Source organism: Tigriopus californicus, chromosome 3, assembly GCF_007210705.1.
Source record: "Tigriopus californicus strain San Diego chromosome 3, Tcal_SD_v2.1, whole genome shotgun sequence".
Classification (NCBI taxonomy): Eukaryota; Metazoa; Arthropoda; class Copepoda; order Harpacticoida; family Harpacticidae; genus Tigriopus; species Tigriopus californicus.
Genome location: NC_081442.1, coordinates 14,409,605 through 14,431,039, shown reverse-complemented (window position 1 = coordinate 14,431,039; position 21,435 = coordinate 14,409,605). Strand labels below are relative to the sequence as shown.

General features: G+C 41.4%; 1 protein-coding gene across 2 annotated transcripts in view; it reads right to left on the bottom strand.

Annotated features, from left to right (window-relative positions):
• Positions 1 to 21,435, bottom strand: part of LOC131878161 (synaptotagmin-7-like) — a 52,100-nt gene that overhangs the window by 23,170 nt on the left and 7,495 nt on the right. Inside the window, exon 2 of one of the 2 annotated variants that reach the window (XM_059224065.1) lies at positions 20,889 to 21,408. In XM_059224065.1, the coding sequence (XP_059080048.1) occupies positions 20,889 to 21,094 (206 nt within the window). In that variant the 5' untranslated portion in view covers positions 21,095 to 21,408. Of the gene's footprint in view, positions 1 to 8,132; positions 9,012 to 20,888; positions 21,409 to 21,435 lie in introns of those variants that run through there. The other variant, XM_059224063.1, reaches the window with a different exon arrangement.

Here is a 21,435-nt window from a genome sequence, read left to right as displayed (position 1 = left end):
AAGCATGCAGGAAAAGCCAAGAAAAGTTTATAAAAAGCGACAAAATCGCTTAAAACCTCTCTAAAAATAAACAGTTCACAACAATGATGTCATAATTGTCAACCGCGAGTTCAATTAGTTTTGATCTTGAAATTTGATAATCTTTTATCAACATGTGATTATTAACAGTAAAATTGCAAAAATCGACAAATTAGAAAATTTAACTGTCACATTTTTTTTCAATCGTCTACTGCACTATTGGCTAGTGTAGCTTTCCATGTTTAAAGAGATCAGTAATTTCATAACTTGACTAGGTTTGAAGTGCTAACATGTGCTATGTATAGGTTTTAAAGAGATGTTTATGAAAAAGAAAGAATATCATTTATTTTCATGCTATCGAAGAAGCACATCATTTGTTTTTTGGCGATTACTTAAAGTATAGTTAGGTCGTTTTTCGATCATAAGTGTAATAACTAAGCATCTATTAAATACAAATAGGTGAAATTTTATGCTTGTGCATATCTAAGAGCACTAATAATATTGTTTGAATAGGTTTTGAATAGCGATACTTCATGATGTATTTTAAGTGTTTAAATATACATATACTGTAGAAGCTACTTTCAAAGATGCTTATTTTAACAAAGATTGTACCTTTTGTTTCATTAGCAAAGAAAGTAGTAACTATTAATCATGGCATTTGATCAAACACTCAATCAGAAATTATAACCACCGTGCTAAGTGAATGAGGGAATTGGAGATCCAATTGGTTCTCGTTGAAGTTGATGTGTAAACGCCCAAAAGTCAGGAAAAATCCCCCTTTGTGCAGCTTCTCTCCATCCAGACAACCGATCCAATACCCAAAGTACTCGTACTTCACATTGGACCGTACTTAGTTCCAAGGGCAATTTGCTCATTCGAGATCAAGGGCCAAGGAAAAAATGGATGATGAAGAGAACCCGTGCAATTATCGTTCCCAAATCCAACTTGAAAGCCTTCGGAAAATGGCCAAATGGAACTAGCCAAGGTCGGTAGAGGAGTGCGTGCTCCTTTCGAAATAGGCCGTCCTCTCTTTATATTGTGTGCGTGTGCTTGACGGCCAAAGCTGTGGTGAATCCAGGCCTCATCCTTAGAGATTGGACGCACATTATACTTGTTTTTGTTTCTCACGAGGATGCTTCCCTTTTTCCCAAGTCTTAATACATTTATGCAGTGCTCAAATATTGAGCAAGTTGTTCCACAACTTGCTCTCAACAAAAAGCTGTAATTGCAGTTATTTTCCCTCTCAATAGGCTCATTGTCTTGACTAAATCGCCCATTCGGCACCCTTTCGTTGAATCCCAATGGGCAGACACGTGGAAATGAAATTGGCAAACAACTCGGGTTCCTTTTGCATTCCGAGCAATCTGCATAATCCAAAGAACCCAAGATCAATCAATGACTTCCTGTTCGGTTCGAAATGGCCAAATTGTGAGGTGTCGAACAAAAGGGATCGTTTCATTGTCATTGTCGTGATATTGCACATTGTTGCCAAAGCTGACGGAGCAGAAAAAAAGCGCTGATGAAATGCATTCAGAGCCCCTTTTCAAGCATGAAAATGCCCAGCTTCTACAATCCAGAGAGTTCGAAGCCTTGAATAACAAGATGGTGGCGATGAAGGCCACATGCGGCTTAAACAAGGACTATAAACTCAAGCAAGTTTGCCGATAACAAACTAAAGAGACCAGAACGTTAGAATCCCTTTGTTTCAAACATTTGAGGCTGAAAAGAACGATCGAGTGTTCTATCTTATGTGGGTTAAAAAAGAACGTAATGAAGAAATGCAATCATAAAAGGCAAGCAAATATGGTTGGAACCAGTTTTGAAAAAGCATCTGCCACTGCAACAAGAACGTTTTTTCAAAAGGTTGACTAACTGAGAAAGTTTGCATACGAATGGGAAATAAAATTACAAAAGAAAGTTTACTTACGGTGGCTAGAACTCTTAGAGCTTACTTACAGACTTTTAAGTTTGATATTGAGCAATGGCAATGTTTGATAGCCTCAAAAGCGTTATACGAGTTTACAACTGCACAAGTGTGAAACGGCTTTTTGTGTTCAAAGGAAAGAAAACCTTTTCAGCGAGTCCGTGAGAACTTTGCTTTCTCATTCACATGAAACCAGGTGCAGAAAATTCAGACATCCTTTGATGCGCTCTATTTTTCGGGACCTTTTTGACACCGATTGAAAACTGATTCCCGAGCAATGTCAAAATTAAAGATATTGCGTTTAATTATTTTTTTTATCTTATCCAAGTACAAAGAAACCGTAACGTCCCATCACTCCTCTAGAAATGCTAGGAATGTGGATCTCGTTTATTTAACAACATAAAGGAGAGAATTTTAGGTTTCTCCTTGTTTGAAATGAAACAAAAATGATTTGCACTCTTTTCAGAACCATATGAAAAAAAGACAATGCCTTGTGAACATTTTTGGACGCCAAGCACCGCCTCGTTCCATTTCTAAAAGGAGCTCTTTGTCTCTAAAGAGGGAAAAAGGCAATGCACCTGAAGGGCTCGAGTAGTTCAAAAGATTGACTTGGCTAGAGGAGGACCTCAGTGAATCAAATGATGAGCAATGGAACGGGCTATCCATTAAAAGTTGCACAAGGCCAGCTAGTCAGACTGTAGCCTTTTTGGGTTCGGGGGCCCTGTTGGGACTTTGTAGCAATGTTTCCCCAAATTGGAACGAGACATTGTCATGGTGGTAGGATCGAAGCGAATTAAACGTGCAGTGTGTGTGTGCCAACTTTGTCCCCACCTTCCGTTCGTGGAGCTTCTTTTTTCTACCCACCTTTTTCTCCCTGTTTTGGCTTTGTGGGTGTTTACTGTGCTACATGTTGAGGTTGAGGGTCTCACTGGTCTTTTACGAGGACGGTTTGGCACTCAGGACAAGGAACAAGTTTTATTTTGATGGTTCTAGCTCATTCTGAACGACTAATTGGAACATACTTGAAGGCACCTCACGTTCCAAGTTAGTTCTCTTGTCGAGCAGAGAGGAGGCAGGAAAGAGGTGTGCAATGCATTCTTATGTGAAAAAACACACACCTCAAAATATCTAATCGAGAACTTGATGATTCTCACGCCCGTCCTTGGTGTGGAACCAAAGTAAAACTCCGTGGAACGTGGCACAAATTACAGGGTTATTATCGTCATCGATTCCTTACAACACTAAGAGAAAGGCCAGATAGAAGGGGTCTTGGGGCCGTGTCTCATGAGATGACATCTTTCTCACCGCATTTTGTCCAGGTCGTGAGAGCATTTCGATTGTAATTGGAATGTACGGAAGCTTAGCAAACGGTCTGCAATGCCCCAAAGAATAATCATAGTATTGAGGTAGACTGCCAAGTGAGCGACATTTGATTTGGTTCCGTTTCCAAAAGATCCTTTTGTTTTGTTCTTGAGCGAAGAAATTTCCAAGTGGAGATCCATCGATCCACAAATAATGATGGCGAGTGCACACAATACAAGTCTCGGCACTCAATCCATTTTCCAATTCTGTTGCATGTGAGCTTCGAAAGTTCAGTCTTTATCGATATTGTGCCAACGTTCAAGGCTAGTGCCAATGTGTATCTTTTTATCATGATGCCCCAGTACACCACCACACTATGGAGATGGCAAAGTCACGCCAGGGAATTGAGTAACACAAGAATTATCTTACGTTTTTGCAACCATCGGGTTGGAGTAAAAAAAAAGGATTGTCATCGGAGCAAACTTTTGATACACCTCCAAGGCTTAAGAATGAATGAAATAAACTCATCTTCACCCATCCATCCAACGAGAAACGGTTCACATTTTGGGATCATGTGATTCTAGCACGTTACTTTCCCTCTCCGAAAATGTCATATCCTTTTCCATTATTTCAACTCTGTCGAATGTTTAAACAAGGCCGCCCTTATTGACACGTTCTCGAGTCTGGCTTGCTTCTAGGGGGACTGTCGAATGCCAATGAAGGAAAAGAAACCATTGACAGGTGGCAAGCCTTTCTTTCGACTTTTGGAACATCAAGCGATTCGATATTCCAAAGTTTACAAAAGCCACCATGAGTGAAAAGAGCAACACGACGATGCCAATACAACATGGTTCATAAATATTGGAACATATATACACATGTGTGTGTGTGTGTGTGTATCCGAGGTTTCAGTCACCTTTATTCATTACGTAGGCGTAACATTAAGCCTGACTTGATCTTGTGACAGGCGTTTTAGTTGACTTTCGTTTTAAACATGAGAGGCGAAATTCAAATTCAGACCACATCCAGTCCTTGATTAGAATCTTTTGTAACGACGTTGATAACCCAATAAGTTTGGCTTTATGTAGTTTCCTCACCGGAAGAGTCATCCAGTTTGAAGTTTTAGTGGGGCATCAAAAAAGCTTTCAAGCCATGACCATGGGATAGTCGCCACATGATATTTTGGAGCGCTTTTGATTCCAATCAGCCAATGATCAAAAGTCCCTCGTTGTCTGTGTTGGAATTCCATTTCTTTAGAATGTATTCTAATTTTCAGTTTTTTCGACGAATCCAACACGAAACAATCAGATACACGTATCGGTTATAAATTCTGACTGGAGTTCATGAGGCTTGGCTCACTTTTCAAGCACTGACCGGGGAGTGTTTTTAGACAGAACTGAGCTGAAGGAAATCATTTCATGAAAATGAAATTGCAGATAGGTTAAATTCATGATATATTGATTCATAGAAGGAAACGCACCTCCTTGGTTCAAAGGTGGTATGCAAAAAAAGCAAAGATAAATGGATCATCAGTCAGAATTCGATAAAATCATTCAACAACATTCGTCTCAGCTCGACGTTTTAAACACTATATTCCCATCCAAAAACTCAAGTTTGACTAAAGCACTCGGGATAATTGAGATCAACGATGTGGAACTTTTTCGTCGGAGCAACCAACCTTCTTGAAACGGAAAAAAGGGAAGCACTTGGTTTTAGCTTGGTCTTCACAATCCAATTTACAATTGAGTCTTGGGTTCAAGATCCTCCTCTAGCGATGAGATTCTACCCAGAAAGCGGGCAAATACGCATGGTTTGTTGGAAACCAGGAAATAACAAAGCATCAAAACGGGGTCTTGATAACAGATTTGGCCGAGTTGTTAGGCACTATCGCAGAGAATTCTAGGATCGTCGTAAGTATCTTTCAGCCTTGGTTGATCTCAGGAGTACTAAATCTCTCGGGGCATGGAGTAAATCTCTTGAATAGGACTCAATCAAAGCAAATGTGCGTGTGGACTGAAACATCCACTTTTTAGCTGACCGTCTTGAAAGTAAAACTGAACATCCGAGAACCCTGATCCAATCAGAATGTGTCTTCAAGAGACCTCAACCAAGGAGGAACATATCTTCGGCTCAATTAACCCCACGAGCCAGAAATCATATCAAGATAACGAGACAGATTATAGTTCGGTGGTATTGGACGTTCCTCAAACGAGATCAACAGTCTTGAGGAAAACCATTATTTCCAATAAAACATACGATGCACAACAAATTCTTTTACGGTTGCTCCAGCTCTCTTCCCGTTCTCCTCTTCTCTTCATCTAGGAAGTGTAAGGTCTTTAATCCCTGTCTCAATCTTAAAGGCCATTGAGTGCGGCAATAGATTGCTGCACATCTCAGCCTTTGTCTTGGCCTTCGCGGTGGTGGTTGTGGTGATGGGACTTAATACTCTCACCAGGGACTAATCCATTGTTAATAATCGTCACGATCAGCTGTTTCCAGTTAATCCCTTCGATCAGGCCTTGTCGTGTATTCCAGCTGACCAAACAATCCGGGGTCTCTTCTCCCGTGGGAAATAAGCCTGGGCAGAGTGACGGCTCACTCATTCCTCATAAACTGGGACGACGAGAAGGCCAACCAGCTAAAGACTATCTTCCATGTTGGTTGTGCACCACTGAGTGCACTACTGGGAACTTGGTACGCAATGGCTCCAAGCCCAAAACTTGTTGAGACAACAGAGAGAACAAAAGCTGATTTGAGCCGCGCTTTCCCTCTATCTACTAGCACGTAACTACCCACACTTCTGTATGTACGCGTACCTCTGATATTTTTGCTTGCTCTTCAAGCCGGCCCATGTCGAAATTTACGACCGATGCCAACTTGCTCTGAAATGCACTTCTCGGACTAACCTGACATCAATGGAGTTCCTGAGCCAGTTCCAACCTCTTTCCATTTGAAAGCACACCCAAGAACAAATACAATTAAAGTCGGTCATCAAATCAACTCATCAAGCCCAATTCAAACGTTGGGCTGCGAAACTGGGTCACTGATATTGGATTACTCCATTTCTGCTCCAAATCGCTGAAGACTAATTCTGCCCTATAGGTAATGATCCAACTTGATAGGCCTGTCTATTCCAACAAGTGGGCCCCAATCGCATCTATTCACAACGATTGCGGAGCGAAACTGCCAATCCACTCTAGATAGGAACGGAATCCTCGTGCCCATCTTATCTTACAGTGAACCTTTATTGGGAAGGCCTCTGGCTCGCTCACTCAATTTCTGATCACGCCAAATGGAACGCGAAGCGATTTCGGGAACCTGTTCCATGGACAGACCAATCAATGTATTGGTGGGAGGGTCAGGCCCTGAGAAAAAAATGAGGATTTACTGCCACACGCTGGCCTCAGGAGGACTGCCCATCGATTGCTATGGAACGAACTCAAACTCATGGGAAATGAGGATCTATATTTGGAAATACTCGGACTCTGCTGACCCGTTGGCTAGTCTGTTACCACGGCTTCTCAAATTACTTTCATGAGATCTGAGCACAGGAATGAAAAAGTAAGTTTCCCGAGACTCTCGGAAAATGGTGCACTAAACTTCAAGGGCTCTCAAAATGATACCATAGCCACTAGTACCTAAACTAACTACCTTTTCGGTACATTGCCCGCCTCGGGTGGAATGGATTTTGAACGGATTTGGGCACGATTATAAGACCTGGTTCCATCAAGGAAATAGTTGTGTGTTGATGGGAGGAAAGGACGAGGCCTGCGAAGGCGAAATCATCATTTCTCATTCAGACTCAAGCATTCCCTCACACCTCTTATCAAGATGGATCACTTGTCTACCATTAGAGCACCTCCCGTCCGCACTTGGTTTTCCCCAAGCTACATCAGGGACGTTTTCCCCCTTTCATATTTCAGACTCCCTTGGCCCTGTTCATCGTATGTACTTTACACAGGAACGAATGCTATGCTTTGTAGGTAGGTAGGTAGGTGAAGGAAGCGGACTGAGCTTTTCCACTTGGAACCTGTCGACTCGAGGCTGGCGACCAACGACCTTCACTGACGACAAAGTGCAAACACCCGCCTGTCAATTCTCATCCCGGGAAATTGCCTTTCCATTCTCGAACGTAGGCCCGAGGGCTTGGGTACACGAGCATTATCTAGGATTATGGGCGTGATCAATGATCTCTGCCAGAGCATTCGTTAAAACCGGCTCAAGCCCTTCTTGGACGACAGGGACTCAATGACAGAGCTGGGAGTAACTTTGATAAACGAGATTATGGGATGACACTGTCACTCCATTAGGCCACGATGTAGCTAAAGCTAAAACAGTCGACCACGGTGAGTTTTGAACAGCCCACGTCATTTAAACCAGATAAGAATGTATCTTCTATTTCGGGTAAGATGCTGGGATCGGATTTTTTATCAATCTCCAATATGTTTCTACTTGTGGCTGAACCTTCAAAGGTCTTTGGTTACATCATGAGGAACTGCCACTCCATATGAAAAATAGATCTTTCTCAAAATTACAAAAAACTAAAAACTAAAATACATGTATTAAACGTATCAATTTATGGGCCTTATTTGAGGAATTCTCTCCGGTTAAATGGTATATATCTGAGACAGAGAGTCTTTGCTTCACATGGTTTCATTTGTTATTTACGAGCCCTTTGTTGTACTCTTCTGGAATCGCGAATGAAAACACATTTCGATCGAGTCTCCTGATCAAACCTTGTCCATAAGACCCGACTCTATCGCTCATTTGGAGGTGCTGATATTATGTCAGAAATGCGTCTATCGCCAAGTGTGTGACACCTTGAATGCTCATAAGCTTACTAGTACCTGGCTCATCAAAGACTTTGCACATCGATTGACTATTTTACCTTTGGTTGCCGCCGAAAAATGAGAACGAGGAGAATGGTGATTTGGGCTCTTCAACCTCCAGGGTTGTTTGCCGACTCAAATTGCCCCGCTTGGATCTGGCCCCACCATTGGCAGCCCCAGTTGCTCCGGCACCGGGTCCGCCATTGACTCCGCCTCGTTGACTGCCCTTTTGATTGACCCGCCTCTGCCCCGGCATCGTGGGCTCGGGCGGGGGCTCACCGAAGATGCACGCACAAGGATTGGCAATCACATCGTCGAGACCAACGGATTCCAGCCAACCGCTGAAGGTCGACGCGTTGGAAATGGTATGAGTTCGTTTGGAGAACATTGTCATTTGGAAAGAGGGCCACACCCAAAGCACACTCACACACAAATTATGCCACCTGCAACGGCTGGTGGTGGTGGTCACGATAAGGGAACAGACTTGGCTCTTAAATCTTCATCAATCTCGACTCATGCGAAATTTCCGTGGAATACGAAATTGGCAGACCCTCGAGCTTGAAGTGAAGTCCTCAAGGTCACATTTATGATATGATGATCGGTGAGGCATCCAGTGTGGGAATGTTTACGTCGGTTTTTGTCTGATTCTGCCTCTAAGCCTACCAGCACCTTGTTGTTTTGGTTCGCAGTCTCCAGAGAACCAACAAGTGGAACAACTGAGTGGCCCTACCACCTACTTTCAACTCAACACAAGGTTTGATCCTGCCTCAAATCGTTCCTCCAATTGGCGTCTTCCTGGTCGCCGGCCTTATCCTCGCTCTCGCTGGATCCAATGTAGCTAGATGGTTCATTCCTGGCGAGGCGGCCTTTACCTAGGAATACCACTGTTCTACCTCTAGCGTCTAGTGAACTGTATATATGACTTCCTTTTGTTGGATGGCCTTAGGAAGTGGGCCAGTGTCTCCTTTATCTAGCTACGGGCACTCCTCCAATTCATGGCTTTTCTTGCGCCTTCGCCCTCAAGCGCATCAGGGTTGCTATTCGACCTCATGGCCAGTTGGTGGACCAAGTTCACGAATTCAGCACGGACCCATGTGCACCTTGTGGTTCTCACAAGGGACGAGGGCCATCTTGGATGGTTCGAGCATCCCTGATTGAAATCAACTAGTGAGACCCGAGCATGTGCGTGGAACAAGCGCACTCTCTTATGGGCATGAAGAGGAACCTACTTGTTCCACTCGCTCTCGCCCTCGCTCTCGCACTCGACATATCGTTCGTTATATGTATGGCTGGTACTACTTGGTCTTTGGCTAGCCCGTGTCTCTCAACTAAAGATGTCTTTTTACCAATATTATCCCACCCGAATGATGTGAGCGATCTCGCTATTCAAAATGGAACCTTTTTTCCATCTGCGCATCCGAGCAAATAGGACAGCCGAAGTACAATGAGAAAGTAGAGTTCTTCCAAAGGCCTGTAAGTCAAGAGGAAATTCAATCACAAGAGTAGTTAACGGACCCCTCCCCCCTCTCCTTTGTATCTTTTTACTATCTATCTATCTACTAATATCATTCCACATACACAGGAAGATGACAATAGGTAAGGTGGATGCCTGGCAATGGCCTCGGCTTTTTATTCTTTGTGCGAGATAGCACAGTGGTGACAAATGTCCTCCTTACATCAGGCTGAGGCGTAATCTCATTAAAGCACGACATGGAGCAAATACCATACCTCAGCTGTTTGTATTTGTTATTGGGTGCACTCATTACTTTGAGACAACATATTCCAACCAATAGACAGTATTGACCCTGGAAGAGCTCCAAGCCATCGAAACAAAACGACACAAGAAATACAACAAGACAGTGACTAAACTGATTGGGGCCTGAACATGACAAAGATCCAAGTCACTTGAGATTTTGACGGCGAATGTTGAAGCTAATTTGACGATCGTTTAGAGGAACTTGATCGGAGTCTTGGATATTGCATCGGAACACGAGCCTTTTCGTGGTGCTAGGCTGGACACTAAATCGTTGTAGGTCATGCAAATCACAAGCATTCAATAGAAACTGACAAGGCAAGAGGTTAAGAGCAGAAGAGTCACATTCAACATTCTTGTTTATTTGGCCTTTCATGGGTAATGTAACCAAATAACTGGGTAATTTCTCTGAGAAGCGTGACACAAGTTCTAGACATACACACGCACATTAAGGTTTATTACCTCTTCGCAGTATTAAATGCGTACTTCTCGACATGTTTTGTGCTTATCTTTTCATCAATTTTTACAAAAGCTGAAGACAAGGCCAGGCGTCACGAGATTTATGATTGATGGATAACATCAAGTGCCACCACACTTCTCCAGGGGCCAAAATAAATCGAAGTAACTCTTGTGCTCCAACTTACTCATACAAGGGATTCAAGCGTTTTGTCAGAGGGCGAAGGCTTTGGTTATCCCCGTCCACATCTTTTACTTTCAATTTGAATCAGGTTCCAAGAACAAAATCAAGAGAGTGAGTATAGACTTGATGAAAATCTCGAAAGGGTCTCAGGTAGATCACCAAAACTAGCGCAGGCTCAACGAAAAGGTTTTTGACCTTGAATGGAAAATACAACGCTTAATACCAGTCCTTGTACACCTTGAAGAGCGGGAAACTATGTTGGAAAATGAATAACTTAGGATTTGCAATACGTTGAAAATGTTAAGCTAGGGACATATCATACCCACCATCTCCATATAGCCAAACCCAAGCCATACCGGTATGTATGTAGAGTAGCGGAACTGAAAAATACATGTTCAAGGATTGCTGGTTCTCGCAATGAAAATTAGATAAGTAAAAGAACTAGAGACAATCGTGCAAAAAGTACTTTTGTTGGAAGTGAGACACATGGTTATCTTGAGCAACCCCAGTCCCCATAACTTCATCTTTTGTCTTCCAACTCCAAAGTAAACACTGGCGAAGGACCAAGATGCACAAGGAAAATTAAATTTGAGAAAAATGTGCGTAACATTTGGCTTCTCGTTGAAAAAATGCATCTGTTTTGATAATCATTGTTGCCTTGAACTTGAGAATTTGTTTGGTTGTTTTGGTCGTGTTGGTGCGATTACATTGCTACGTTTTTTATTGGTGTGAAGATGTCAGTACATTTGGGTTTGGGTAAATTGTGGTGTTTATCCAGAATACGAGCCCCGTCAGCCAAAATTGACACCCTTGAATGCTGCTACGGAGAATAACAATTATTGAGCACGCCATTCAAACCACCTAAAACCCGGGTAAAAATGTCAAAAAATACAATCGATATTACAATTGGGGCATTCAAGCAGGAAAGCAAGATGACGTCACTGTCCAATTTTGGGAAGTTACTTGCTCTTTTGATGCTTCATAGTTTTTTGTTAAGAGCCTAAATTAGAGTTCCAGTTCATCTATCCATAAAAGGAATGGTTCATTTAGCATTGCATTTTCATAAACTGTCACAGTATTACTCATAAACATGCTTGAAAATAACTTTTTAGCTGAAAAAAGCCGTTTTGGACTTATTTTTCGTCTTTTAGAACTTTCTATTTTTCCAAAAGACTTTTTGAAGCCCTAGAAACGTTTTTGTCTAATAATGTGCTTTGCATCTTGGGTTTTTAGTACCTCTAATGTTTTGAAAAATGCCCTAGTGACCTCTCCAAATTTGTGCTGATATCATCATTCAGTTTTTACTTCAAGGAGTCAATAGCATACACAATAAACATGGAAATGTGACGGTTCCAATCAGGAATGGAAAATGAAAAAGTATATTATGACAGGCCAGGTGCGTGATTTTTTGTTTTGATATTTTGGGGAATAACTTCACTGCTATTGGGCATGCAATCCCCAATACTTCAGAATGGAAACACAACAATTTTCATTTTGCTTTATATTCATGCAATAGCTGAACCACCATCAAATAAGAATTGGCGAATCTGGCTAGTCTTTGCATACAGTGTTGATTTGGGATTTTGGTCAAAAACTTGTGCATCTGAAATTCTGACTGAAAATCTTATTCAGATTCCGAATTCCCTGCGAATATTTAAGGGCAGCTAATTGAACAATGAAGGAGCCCGAGAAAGAAGAGAAGTGAACTTCATTATTCGAACTAATCTGGATTCTCGAGGGCCTGCAGGTGCTCGCAAAATTCATTTTAAGCCTCTGCGGTTACTACATTTGACCCTAAAACCAGGGTGGGGATAAAGGTCATAGATTCGTTTGAAAACATGCAATATCACATACCTTTCGTACCTTCTTTGAATATTGCACAATCCTAACCTTTTCAGCCTCTCCCAATGAGAGCTCTATTCATTCCTGCATCAAAGTACATCAAAATACATCTTAAAGGAAATTTCGAAACTTTATTTTCCATCTCTTAATAAGAGGAGTGTAAAAGAGAATGCTTTTGTTAAAATGTTAACACTTGTGAGTGACATGTTTTCAACGGAAAGCCATTTCCATTCCCTTTTTTGAGATAGTCGCTTCTATCATATGGAAAGTTATTTGAGTTTTTTTGCTTTGCATCATGGATGTTTTCATGCGATCTATTTGTCAGTTTTAGGCCAAATTAGACAACCTTCGGTAAAGCACAAGTTAGCGCTCACGTGTTTGAACTCAAGCAAGGCCCAAAAAAGGAATAAACTCAGGAGGTGAGATGAGAATGTTCCAAATGTTTTGATTTATAAACGAAGCATATGTCTAGTCATCCGTTTTGCACTCATGAGGTTGATAAGAAACTGCAAGCACGGCACCACTTGAAGAGAAGTTCCCAATTAAACTTCAGCTTTGGATTCCTTATGAAGAATTATGTCAACCTTTAATTGCAAAAAGATAGACCAAATTCTCTGTTCATAGTCTTGAAAAGTCCTAGGACTAATTTTCCATTCAGTTTCAGAAGATCACCCTCCGATTAACTCGAAATCCTATAGAAAGCGAAGCGCCATTTGACTTTATTTATGGGTTGTTGAGGAAACGTGCAAATGAAGGAATGCCATGGCGGCAAAAAATATTTCTACGCAGGAATTCCTTTTTAAACATAATAGGTATTTCGTGTAGCGGAATCAACTTGAACATAAAAGGCAGGGACGGATTAAACTTAATCTATTTATTTAGAGGACCAAGAGGCACAATAGGCCAGTTTTGTACCTCCATTGCTCCCTAGCTCTAGTATAAATCCATATCATTCTGAGTATTATTCAATATTCGTGTTACCCAAGAACATTTTGTGGGTCCAAAATACAAAAAACGTTTTCAGTGGAACTGAATTTTCACAACAGAGAAAGGGCATTTAAATCCCATTTCGTTCATAAATCTGTCCTTATCCCGTCGAGTTTGTGCCATTCTTGAGAGCAATAATGATCGCACCTTTTCTGCGTAATTGGATTTCTTTGTTTCGGCCCCTTCAGCTGAGCACACCAGATCTCTAAAGAACATCTATTATGTGTAATATGGAGATTTGGCTGATCCCTAGCGCGTTATGAAATGAAAAATGAAAGAAAGGGGGTACTTCTCAAATGTCCTCACGTTCAAGGCCGAAGACAACTACGTATAAAGTAGTGTGCATATTCCTGTGCTCTCACAAATTCAACACCCTTTTCGTGGAATGTTCTCAAGAAAACAAACCTATTCTTGTTCTTCCATACACAACCAGTCTGCTTGTGCGGGCCTGAAATTGAAATAGTACGTCCCTAAATTAGCATTCCATGTCTCTAGACCCAAAGTTAGTTTTATGTCACGAAGATTAACTCGAGAGGCACAACTGGGCTCATGCTAAGAACAGCCCTGCACGCTCCTCGGCTCGGGCTGAAGGTGCCAGGCAAACTTGGGCTTTAGAAACGTCGGCCACAATGTGTTGAATGAAAATGAATAGCTTTTAAATGCAAAGTTACGCGTCTAGAAATGGTTATCTACGAAATGCAGATAACAAACTGTTTCGGTCAGTAAGACTATGTGGACAGGATTGGTTGGAGTGGATGGCTTTTCAAGAGTTTGGTCAGCCCAGGTTGTCCGGATTGGAGTAATGTATTATTGCCTCTTACTTGAGCATGACACTTCAAATCGGGGATGAGTAATTGGATTTCATATCGTGTATTGATTTTATAGTGGTATCGGCGTCAGCTGAATCCAAGAGGAAAACTATTTTTAGACGAAAAAAGTCACATTCTCAAGAACGAGAACTTCAAATTTGTCCAACCGATTACTTGCATTTTGACGCATTTTTCCTCAAGGTCTTCTGAATTATTCAAAAATAACGAGATACCTTGAGCCCGAGACCTCTTTTTCTCTCGTTCTGTTTTAACTTTGTCAGACACTTTCGCTTTGCCATCTGTCTGTCTGTCGGTCTGTCTCTCAACTTAGGAGAAAGAGTCAGCAAGTACCGGAGGTAACTTCTTATTCACAGCTTTTCGAGAGTTCGGCGCGAACTTGTTGGACTTGGCCCCGAATCAGAGCCACGGTGGATCCAACTTTCCCTCTTACTTGGAGCACCTCCTCGCTCTCTGGAGCAGATCTTCTCTGATCTCTTGACAGGACAGCGGGCCCAGAAAAGTCAGGAAAAAGGGAACCGAAGGCTTCGCAAAAAGTGCTGGTTTTGAGAAAGGAGCTCACTCGTATGTCCCATCTACACTTGAGTAAACATCGACCACAACCTGAAAACGGGAGAGGAACTACACATACCAGCCATGCAATGAGACCGACACACACACATGCACACTTACACTGTTATGTGTACTGTCGTTGAATCCACTACTTGTACTATATCTAAGAAGCACGGTAGTATCCGGTGAAAAGAGAGGGCACAAAATCGATTGAGGCTCCTCTCGCAAGAAACCCTCTCCAGAGAGTTCAATCAGAGAGCCTGACGAAGTTGTTTTGAGTTATTTGGCAGATAAGACCCGCTACAAAACAGATTGGATAGCCACAGACAAGTCATCGATAAGCTTCTTTGCTTCCTTCCCTTTTTCGAAGATCCAAAAAGGGTCCGTGGAGATCCAAAGTGCTATGTTGGTTTTGTACCAAAAAGCTTTTCGATGGAACCAAGTTCTTCCCAAATGTGGTGGTGTATTCAGTAAAACGACATTGCAGGTTCACTCCCTTTATAACTGGGGCGGAAGCCGAACTTCATTGAATTCATATACATCGCCATTTGAAAGCATCCTGAGCCTTTTTATGAAATAAAAAAAGTTTCAGAAGCTCTGGAAAGATCTTTCGGGTGCTTACAACTCAACTTAAAAAAAGTTAGGTTATCAAATTACTAAACCAACGGCATATTGAACACAGAAACCCGGAAGAGTTAATCCAATTTTCTCAAGACCCAGAGCAATCCATCTCAATTTCGGGATGAGGTAAGACTATGCTTCCAGATCGTTCATAATGTTCACATAGAATAGAAAAGAGTGAATAAGAGAGAGAGAGAGAGCGAAAGAGAGGCGAGAGGATCCTTCCCCCGGTTCAACTTCAAAGGCAGTTCCATTTTATCGGAAATCCTCCATCACACACTAGCTTTCTGGAATAGCTTCAAGAGTGTCTGAAAGTGAATCCAACAGGGCCTCTTGGCTCTCCACTATACATAGTCACATTCATCTTGAACGGACAGGGAGTTTGAATGTGAAAGCTGAAGATGCTTTTGATCCTGGATCCGGCTTCATTGCACGCGATCTTTTATGTGGTTTTTCGCCCCAGAAGTCTTTTCTTGGCGTAAAGTGATTTCCACAAAAGGCCAAATTAGCTCTTCAAAGGCATCTGTTGTTGTCGCTTGCAAAGTGACCTTAATCTGGAACTGGAATGGATTCAACGACGAGACAGTATATTGCACTTTCGGCATCTTTGACTAGGTTACCGTGAGCGTAAATGAAAGTTCCGCTGATTTGCATGTTTCAAAACCTAGTCAACTAGCTAAGCTATGTAGGGTTTGGAGCTAGTATGGTCTACCTTAAATTATAACCCGTAAACATATCCATTTTTTCCAAGGTGTGCTTTAGAAACCAGATTCTCGATATTCTTTTCAAAGCCCAGCTCATGGTACGAGACAAAGAGAGACAGAAAGAAAGCCAGAAAAGTCTAGGATCTGGGCAAAGAAGCAACCAACGGAAAGCAAATACCACGATTGCACTGACGGTAAATATGGGGAAGGCATGTTCTACAAATACATTAACTTTCTTATTTGAGTTGCAGATGAAAGGGGAATGCCATGAGAAAGATAGAGAGAGATAGAGTGAAATAATGCCCTTTGAAAAGCGTTCTCAAATCCTAGCAAGCAAATGAAATTTGCAAAAGCCCAGCTCTCTGTTCTTGCGTTTCTGGCTCTAACAATTGGAACGAGCCAAGGCTTCAAATAACAACCTTGTACATTGTAAAGATTTCAATGACAGCAACGTGGCTGCCCTGTGAAGTAAGGCCAGTAATTTGCTTGAATCGATTGGGTTTTGATTCTGATTAAACTCATATGCATAATGTATGAGTAACAACATGAATTATTTAAATCTTAGGCTGGAAATCATTCGCGAAACCCCCTTGGAGCTGATATTCAATATCAATCAATGCTACTCTGAAACAGCAACAGAATGGTAGGAATAGCCTTTTTGGCTTCCTATAACTATAGTATGTCGGAAAAACACCTTTACTGCGCCCTACGAAGCATACCTATTGTCGCCCGGTCGGAGGCAATGAGTACTTCTCCGTTTTTGGGGCACCTCCTGAATTTTTAATTTCTACTCTTTGGATCGTTAGCTTGGGAACAAAATGGGTATGGCACAGCCAAAGCTTTGCCTTCATTATGAACAAGATAAGGTTAGTCAAGGGGTTTGAGCTTCTGAAATTGACACAAGCATGCCAGGGTTGCCTTCTAAAAATATCAAAAACCCTGCCGTTAGAGGAGTTTTCACAACGACCACCATAATCCAGACCTATGTTGTAACCGTAATTACAACTATGTAATTGTAAGTACTGTACGTGCATTTGAACTCAGAATATTTGTTATTGTAATTAAATACATTTGGATCAACGTATTAGTGCTTTTCTTAATTGCAAATCACAAGCAAATTTTATTGCACATGAGCCGTTTTCACTTAACGACTTTTAAATATTTCTATACACATATGCACCTTGTGTTCAGGACACAGGGCTTTCATTTCTAACCGTTGTCTGCGCGGCTTTTGAAATGCTTTGGACAAATATATCTCGTCAAATTCTTGCGTCTTGGGCAAATCCCTCATGCTAATTTGGCATATCTTCAGCTCTAAAAAGTATAACTGCAGACAACTTTCCTTGCATTTCTATAAAAACAGACGTAACATGACCGGAGGTCTTGAAACGTCTGCTTTCAAAGCAATTCTTGAGAAAATATGAAGATGTTTGAAACACTAGTAAATCCATTCAGACAATGCAAGTAAATCATATCAAAATCACATAGCAATTTTAAATCAACCCAAGGGGTAATATGCAACCAAAACTGGCAAGAACGTTTCAAAACTGGGTCCCTAAGACATTCAAGTACAAGAGGAAAAGAAAACAGAATTGAAAAGGCATCGTAATTGAACAAGCTTGAAAGTAAAGTAATTTGTAATTGACTACACTTCAATCCCATGTTTTTGTAGTTGTAATTAATTACATTTATGCAGTGATTGGCACAAGTCTGCCATGATCAAAGTGTCATCGACCTTTTTTGGCCAGTGCATCAAATACGAGTATGGTTTGAACCTCTGGTCCATTTTTCGTTCACTGAGGCTTAAATTTATCATTTTGCTGCTGAAAACGCCCAATTCCATCAACTTATAATTCGGGATTTTTTTCACTTAAAAAAATACCCTTAAGTGAGTCAACATGTCTTTTGACCCAAGTGACGGCTTGGTGGATCCGTGCTTCAATATCGCTTATTTTGGGTTGTCGCATTGTTGGGCAGAATTGTAACTACCGATTTAGAAAGGCCCAAATCACCTTGGTGAGAGAGAGAGAGAGCCTTCTGTCCAGGTTGCATTCAACCAGACTGATTCCGAGGTCTAGCACCTTTTTGTCAATAGTTGTGTGTGTCTAAATCCAAAAATATTCATATTGTTACTTATCAAGTGGAACGAGCAACGATATTGCATCATAAGAGCATTTTTCGTTCAGTCAGTTCCTTTTAATTTACGCAATCTATTGGTAGCAGTAGACTTGCTAATATGGGTTTTAGAAAGATGTAACGTTGTGATCAAACTCACGCAACGAGTATTAAAGGCATTGAGTAGTTAGTTCATTATGACAACGAATTTTGAAATATTCTCCATTCAATGACACTGCACCTCCAAAATGGTACATACAAAACACCCAATAACATAAATCATTATAGGCGTTGTTGAAAGGCAAATAAAAGTCCTTTTAGTAACTAAACCAATTTGGGCGGAGTAAATAACGGAATACAATATATCTCTAGTTATCCCAACCTATTCTCGTTCGAACCGTTGACTTTTTACAAGACATTTTGCCTCATAAATTTGGCATATGGAAATTTGAATTTATGTGCATGGTGAAACCTATAAAAGGCAAAGCTTCACAAACTTGAGCGGAACTAAAGCTATCTACCCAAACAATCGGTTCTGGAGCTAGAAATTTCGAAAGGCGAACCTTGTTTCTCCCTGCTCTTTGGATTTGTCCCAAAAACTAAAAAGAACCGCCAAATCTCAGATCATTAGGAATTCCTCGTTGAACTGACATCTCAAGAAGACTCTTGCGCGTATCAGGTGGTTCGAACATCAGTAATCCCCATTTAGGGTAAACTTGGATTTTTCTCAATCCAATGCCTCATATGGCCTCTATTCAAGAAATATCTCCATTCGGCAAATAAAGATAATTGCTGAACTTATTATCTATCACACTTCAGCCTTTGATGTGGACTGGATGATCATTTGAAATGAAATAATATCTCTGCGAGAGTAGATTGATGCTTTCCAACTTCAGAATGTTTTCCACCGTTGGAATTGAATTGGCGAATCGACTTGCCCTTGAATGTAGTCGTTCCAGAAGAAACGCAACATTTTTTTCATGGTGTTTTTCACTGTGAAAAAATAATCTGCAAAAATATGAACCAACAAACCGTCATTTATTTTGCCTCCCGGATCACTTTCATTGGCAAAGTCAAGGACGACTTCACCACTGGACAGCGACGGGGGTGGAGGAAAATGAATAATTTCCAATTTCAATCAATCAAATGCATTTCTCGTTCCATGAGTTGACTCAATTATGGGCTCAGAAAGCAATGGTCAGTTTTGATCTCAATCGAACGTCTGTATCAAAAGTTATGAGCATTTAAAACTCGGACCAAGGAGGACGCAAATTGAGTGAGATCTTACCAAGGTGGTGGCGCTAAGCAAGTCATTTTCTGCCCACGTCGTACTGAGTTTCAGGACCTCATTGCTTTTGATGCAGACGTTCGATTGAGATCAAAATTGGCGAACGCTTTCTGAACTAACTAAAGTCCAACTTGTGTGAAGGAAAATGCATTCGGTTCATCTGGATAAAAGTTACGTTTTCCCCACCCAACCATCTCTGTACAGTGATGACGTCGTCCTTGGCCAAGTCAATGGATTTGTTTTACAAGAATATTTCAAATGATGTATAGTAGTCCATTCGCCGGAAATGTTGTCCCGACTTGAACTGATCCCAATTTACAAGGTAAAGCTGGAATAGACATGGTAAAAGCAAGAAGAGCTCCAGGGCAAATTTGTGATTCAGTGAGCTCATATTAAAGATTGCTTAATATGAGCTCTAGGTGCTTCTCGACGCGTTGCTTGCATTATCAAAGAATTGTTGACTACGCTAGTTTTCCTCTTTGTCTTTAGTTAAACCTGACGGGCAGAATTTTTGGGGGGAAACTTTTTTTTTCTTACCCCGAGGAGAAGTTAATCATACTTGACTGAACAACTTTTCAGATTGATCAGGCATGGAATCTGAACTGAGACTCATGGATCATTATTGAAGGCGGATGTTTGAAAGATTGAAGCCATGAGAGGATAGGGTTCTTTTTTTCTCGAAGAGAATTGGTAAGTGCAATTCCGGTCAGTTTGCCTGGTTATGACGTTTTGATCGACCTCAAACTCAAAGTGCACTAAAATTTCTTGTTCATTCCGATTCAATAACTTCTACTCGATTGCATTGGGAGACATTTCGACAAGAGTTGGAATTTACCTAATGTATATAAAACCCAAATTTGTTGACTTAAATACAAAATCCAGAAGGAAAGTTTCTTACCATTTGCCATTTGCCAGGCTCTTTTGATCGTAGAAAACTGAATGTCACGATTATTGATTGTTTGACCTAAGGGATCTATTTCCGTCAAGTTTATGAATGCTCAGATGTATGTAATGGTCAGTTATGCTGCCTTAATCATTACTTTGACAAACATAAACAGCCTTCAAGCATTTGAAAAGAACCACATTGACATGAATAATTCAGCCAACAACTCTTTACCTCAGTAGGCTTTAAGACCGGGATTCTTGTCATTGAGGCGAGCTCTGCTTCAAGTCTTTGAAATTATGCACCAGATAAGGGCTACAAAAGTATGATCAATTCATCTTTTAACAGTGGCCGTCCATCAAGAGGTAGTCAAAGAGCGTCAAGAGTTTCATTTTGTCGAGTTCTCGAGATTCACTCCATAGAGGTCGATCTCATCGGCTCAGACTTCTCTCCTCTCTTTTGCAACGCCATCTAGCGTTCAACTTTACAAAAGGCCACGAAAGGCCGGGCTATGCTTTTACCAAACAAAGGCCTCCCTCTGTGTCTCTTTTAATTCGGGGTTTAGAGGGCGACCGAGTCTCAATTCAGCGTACGAACACTTACCCCGGCCCCATACTGTGGCTCCTGATGAGAGGTGCCCTCATGCTGTAACTGATGGTGGAATCGTCATACATGGTGTATCGTCTCCGTCGTTTCTTCGTGACAAACAATTTTTGATACAATGTGGCCAATCCCATCATCACCAAAATGAACACTAAGATCACCAGTACAATGATCAAAAACGTATGAAGAGTGATTGTGAACAGCATTTCGAACAACGGCCGGTTTCCGGTCTCTGAGGATTTCACAAAGGGGTAGCAGGTTTGAGCACTCGACAAGTCTTTTAGTCCCGAGCAAGATGTCCTCTTTGAACTTGAGGCCAAGACCTCGAGGAGAACAAACGGAGAAGGCTCTTCATCCCGGATTGGCCGAGTCTCTTTACTTCAAGCACCTCATCGGAGCAATGGGTCTCCCCATGGTCCAAGTCCAATTGCCTTAGAGCGAAAGAGAGAGAGCAGGAGACTTGGAGAGAGAGGAGAGATCAGCTCTTGAATATCAATCCAAGTCGAAGTCCACTGGGCTCCTAGAATCCAAGATAAAAAAAGGGACG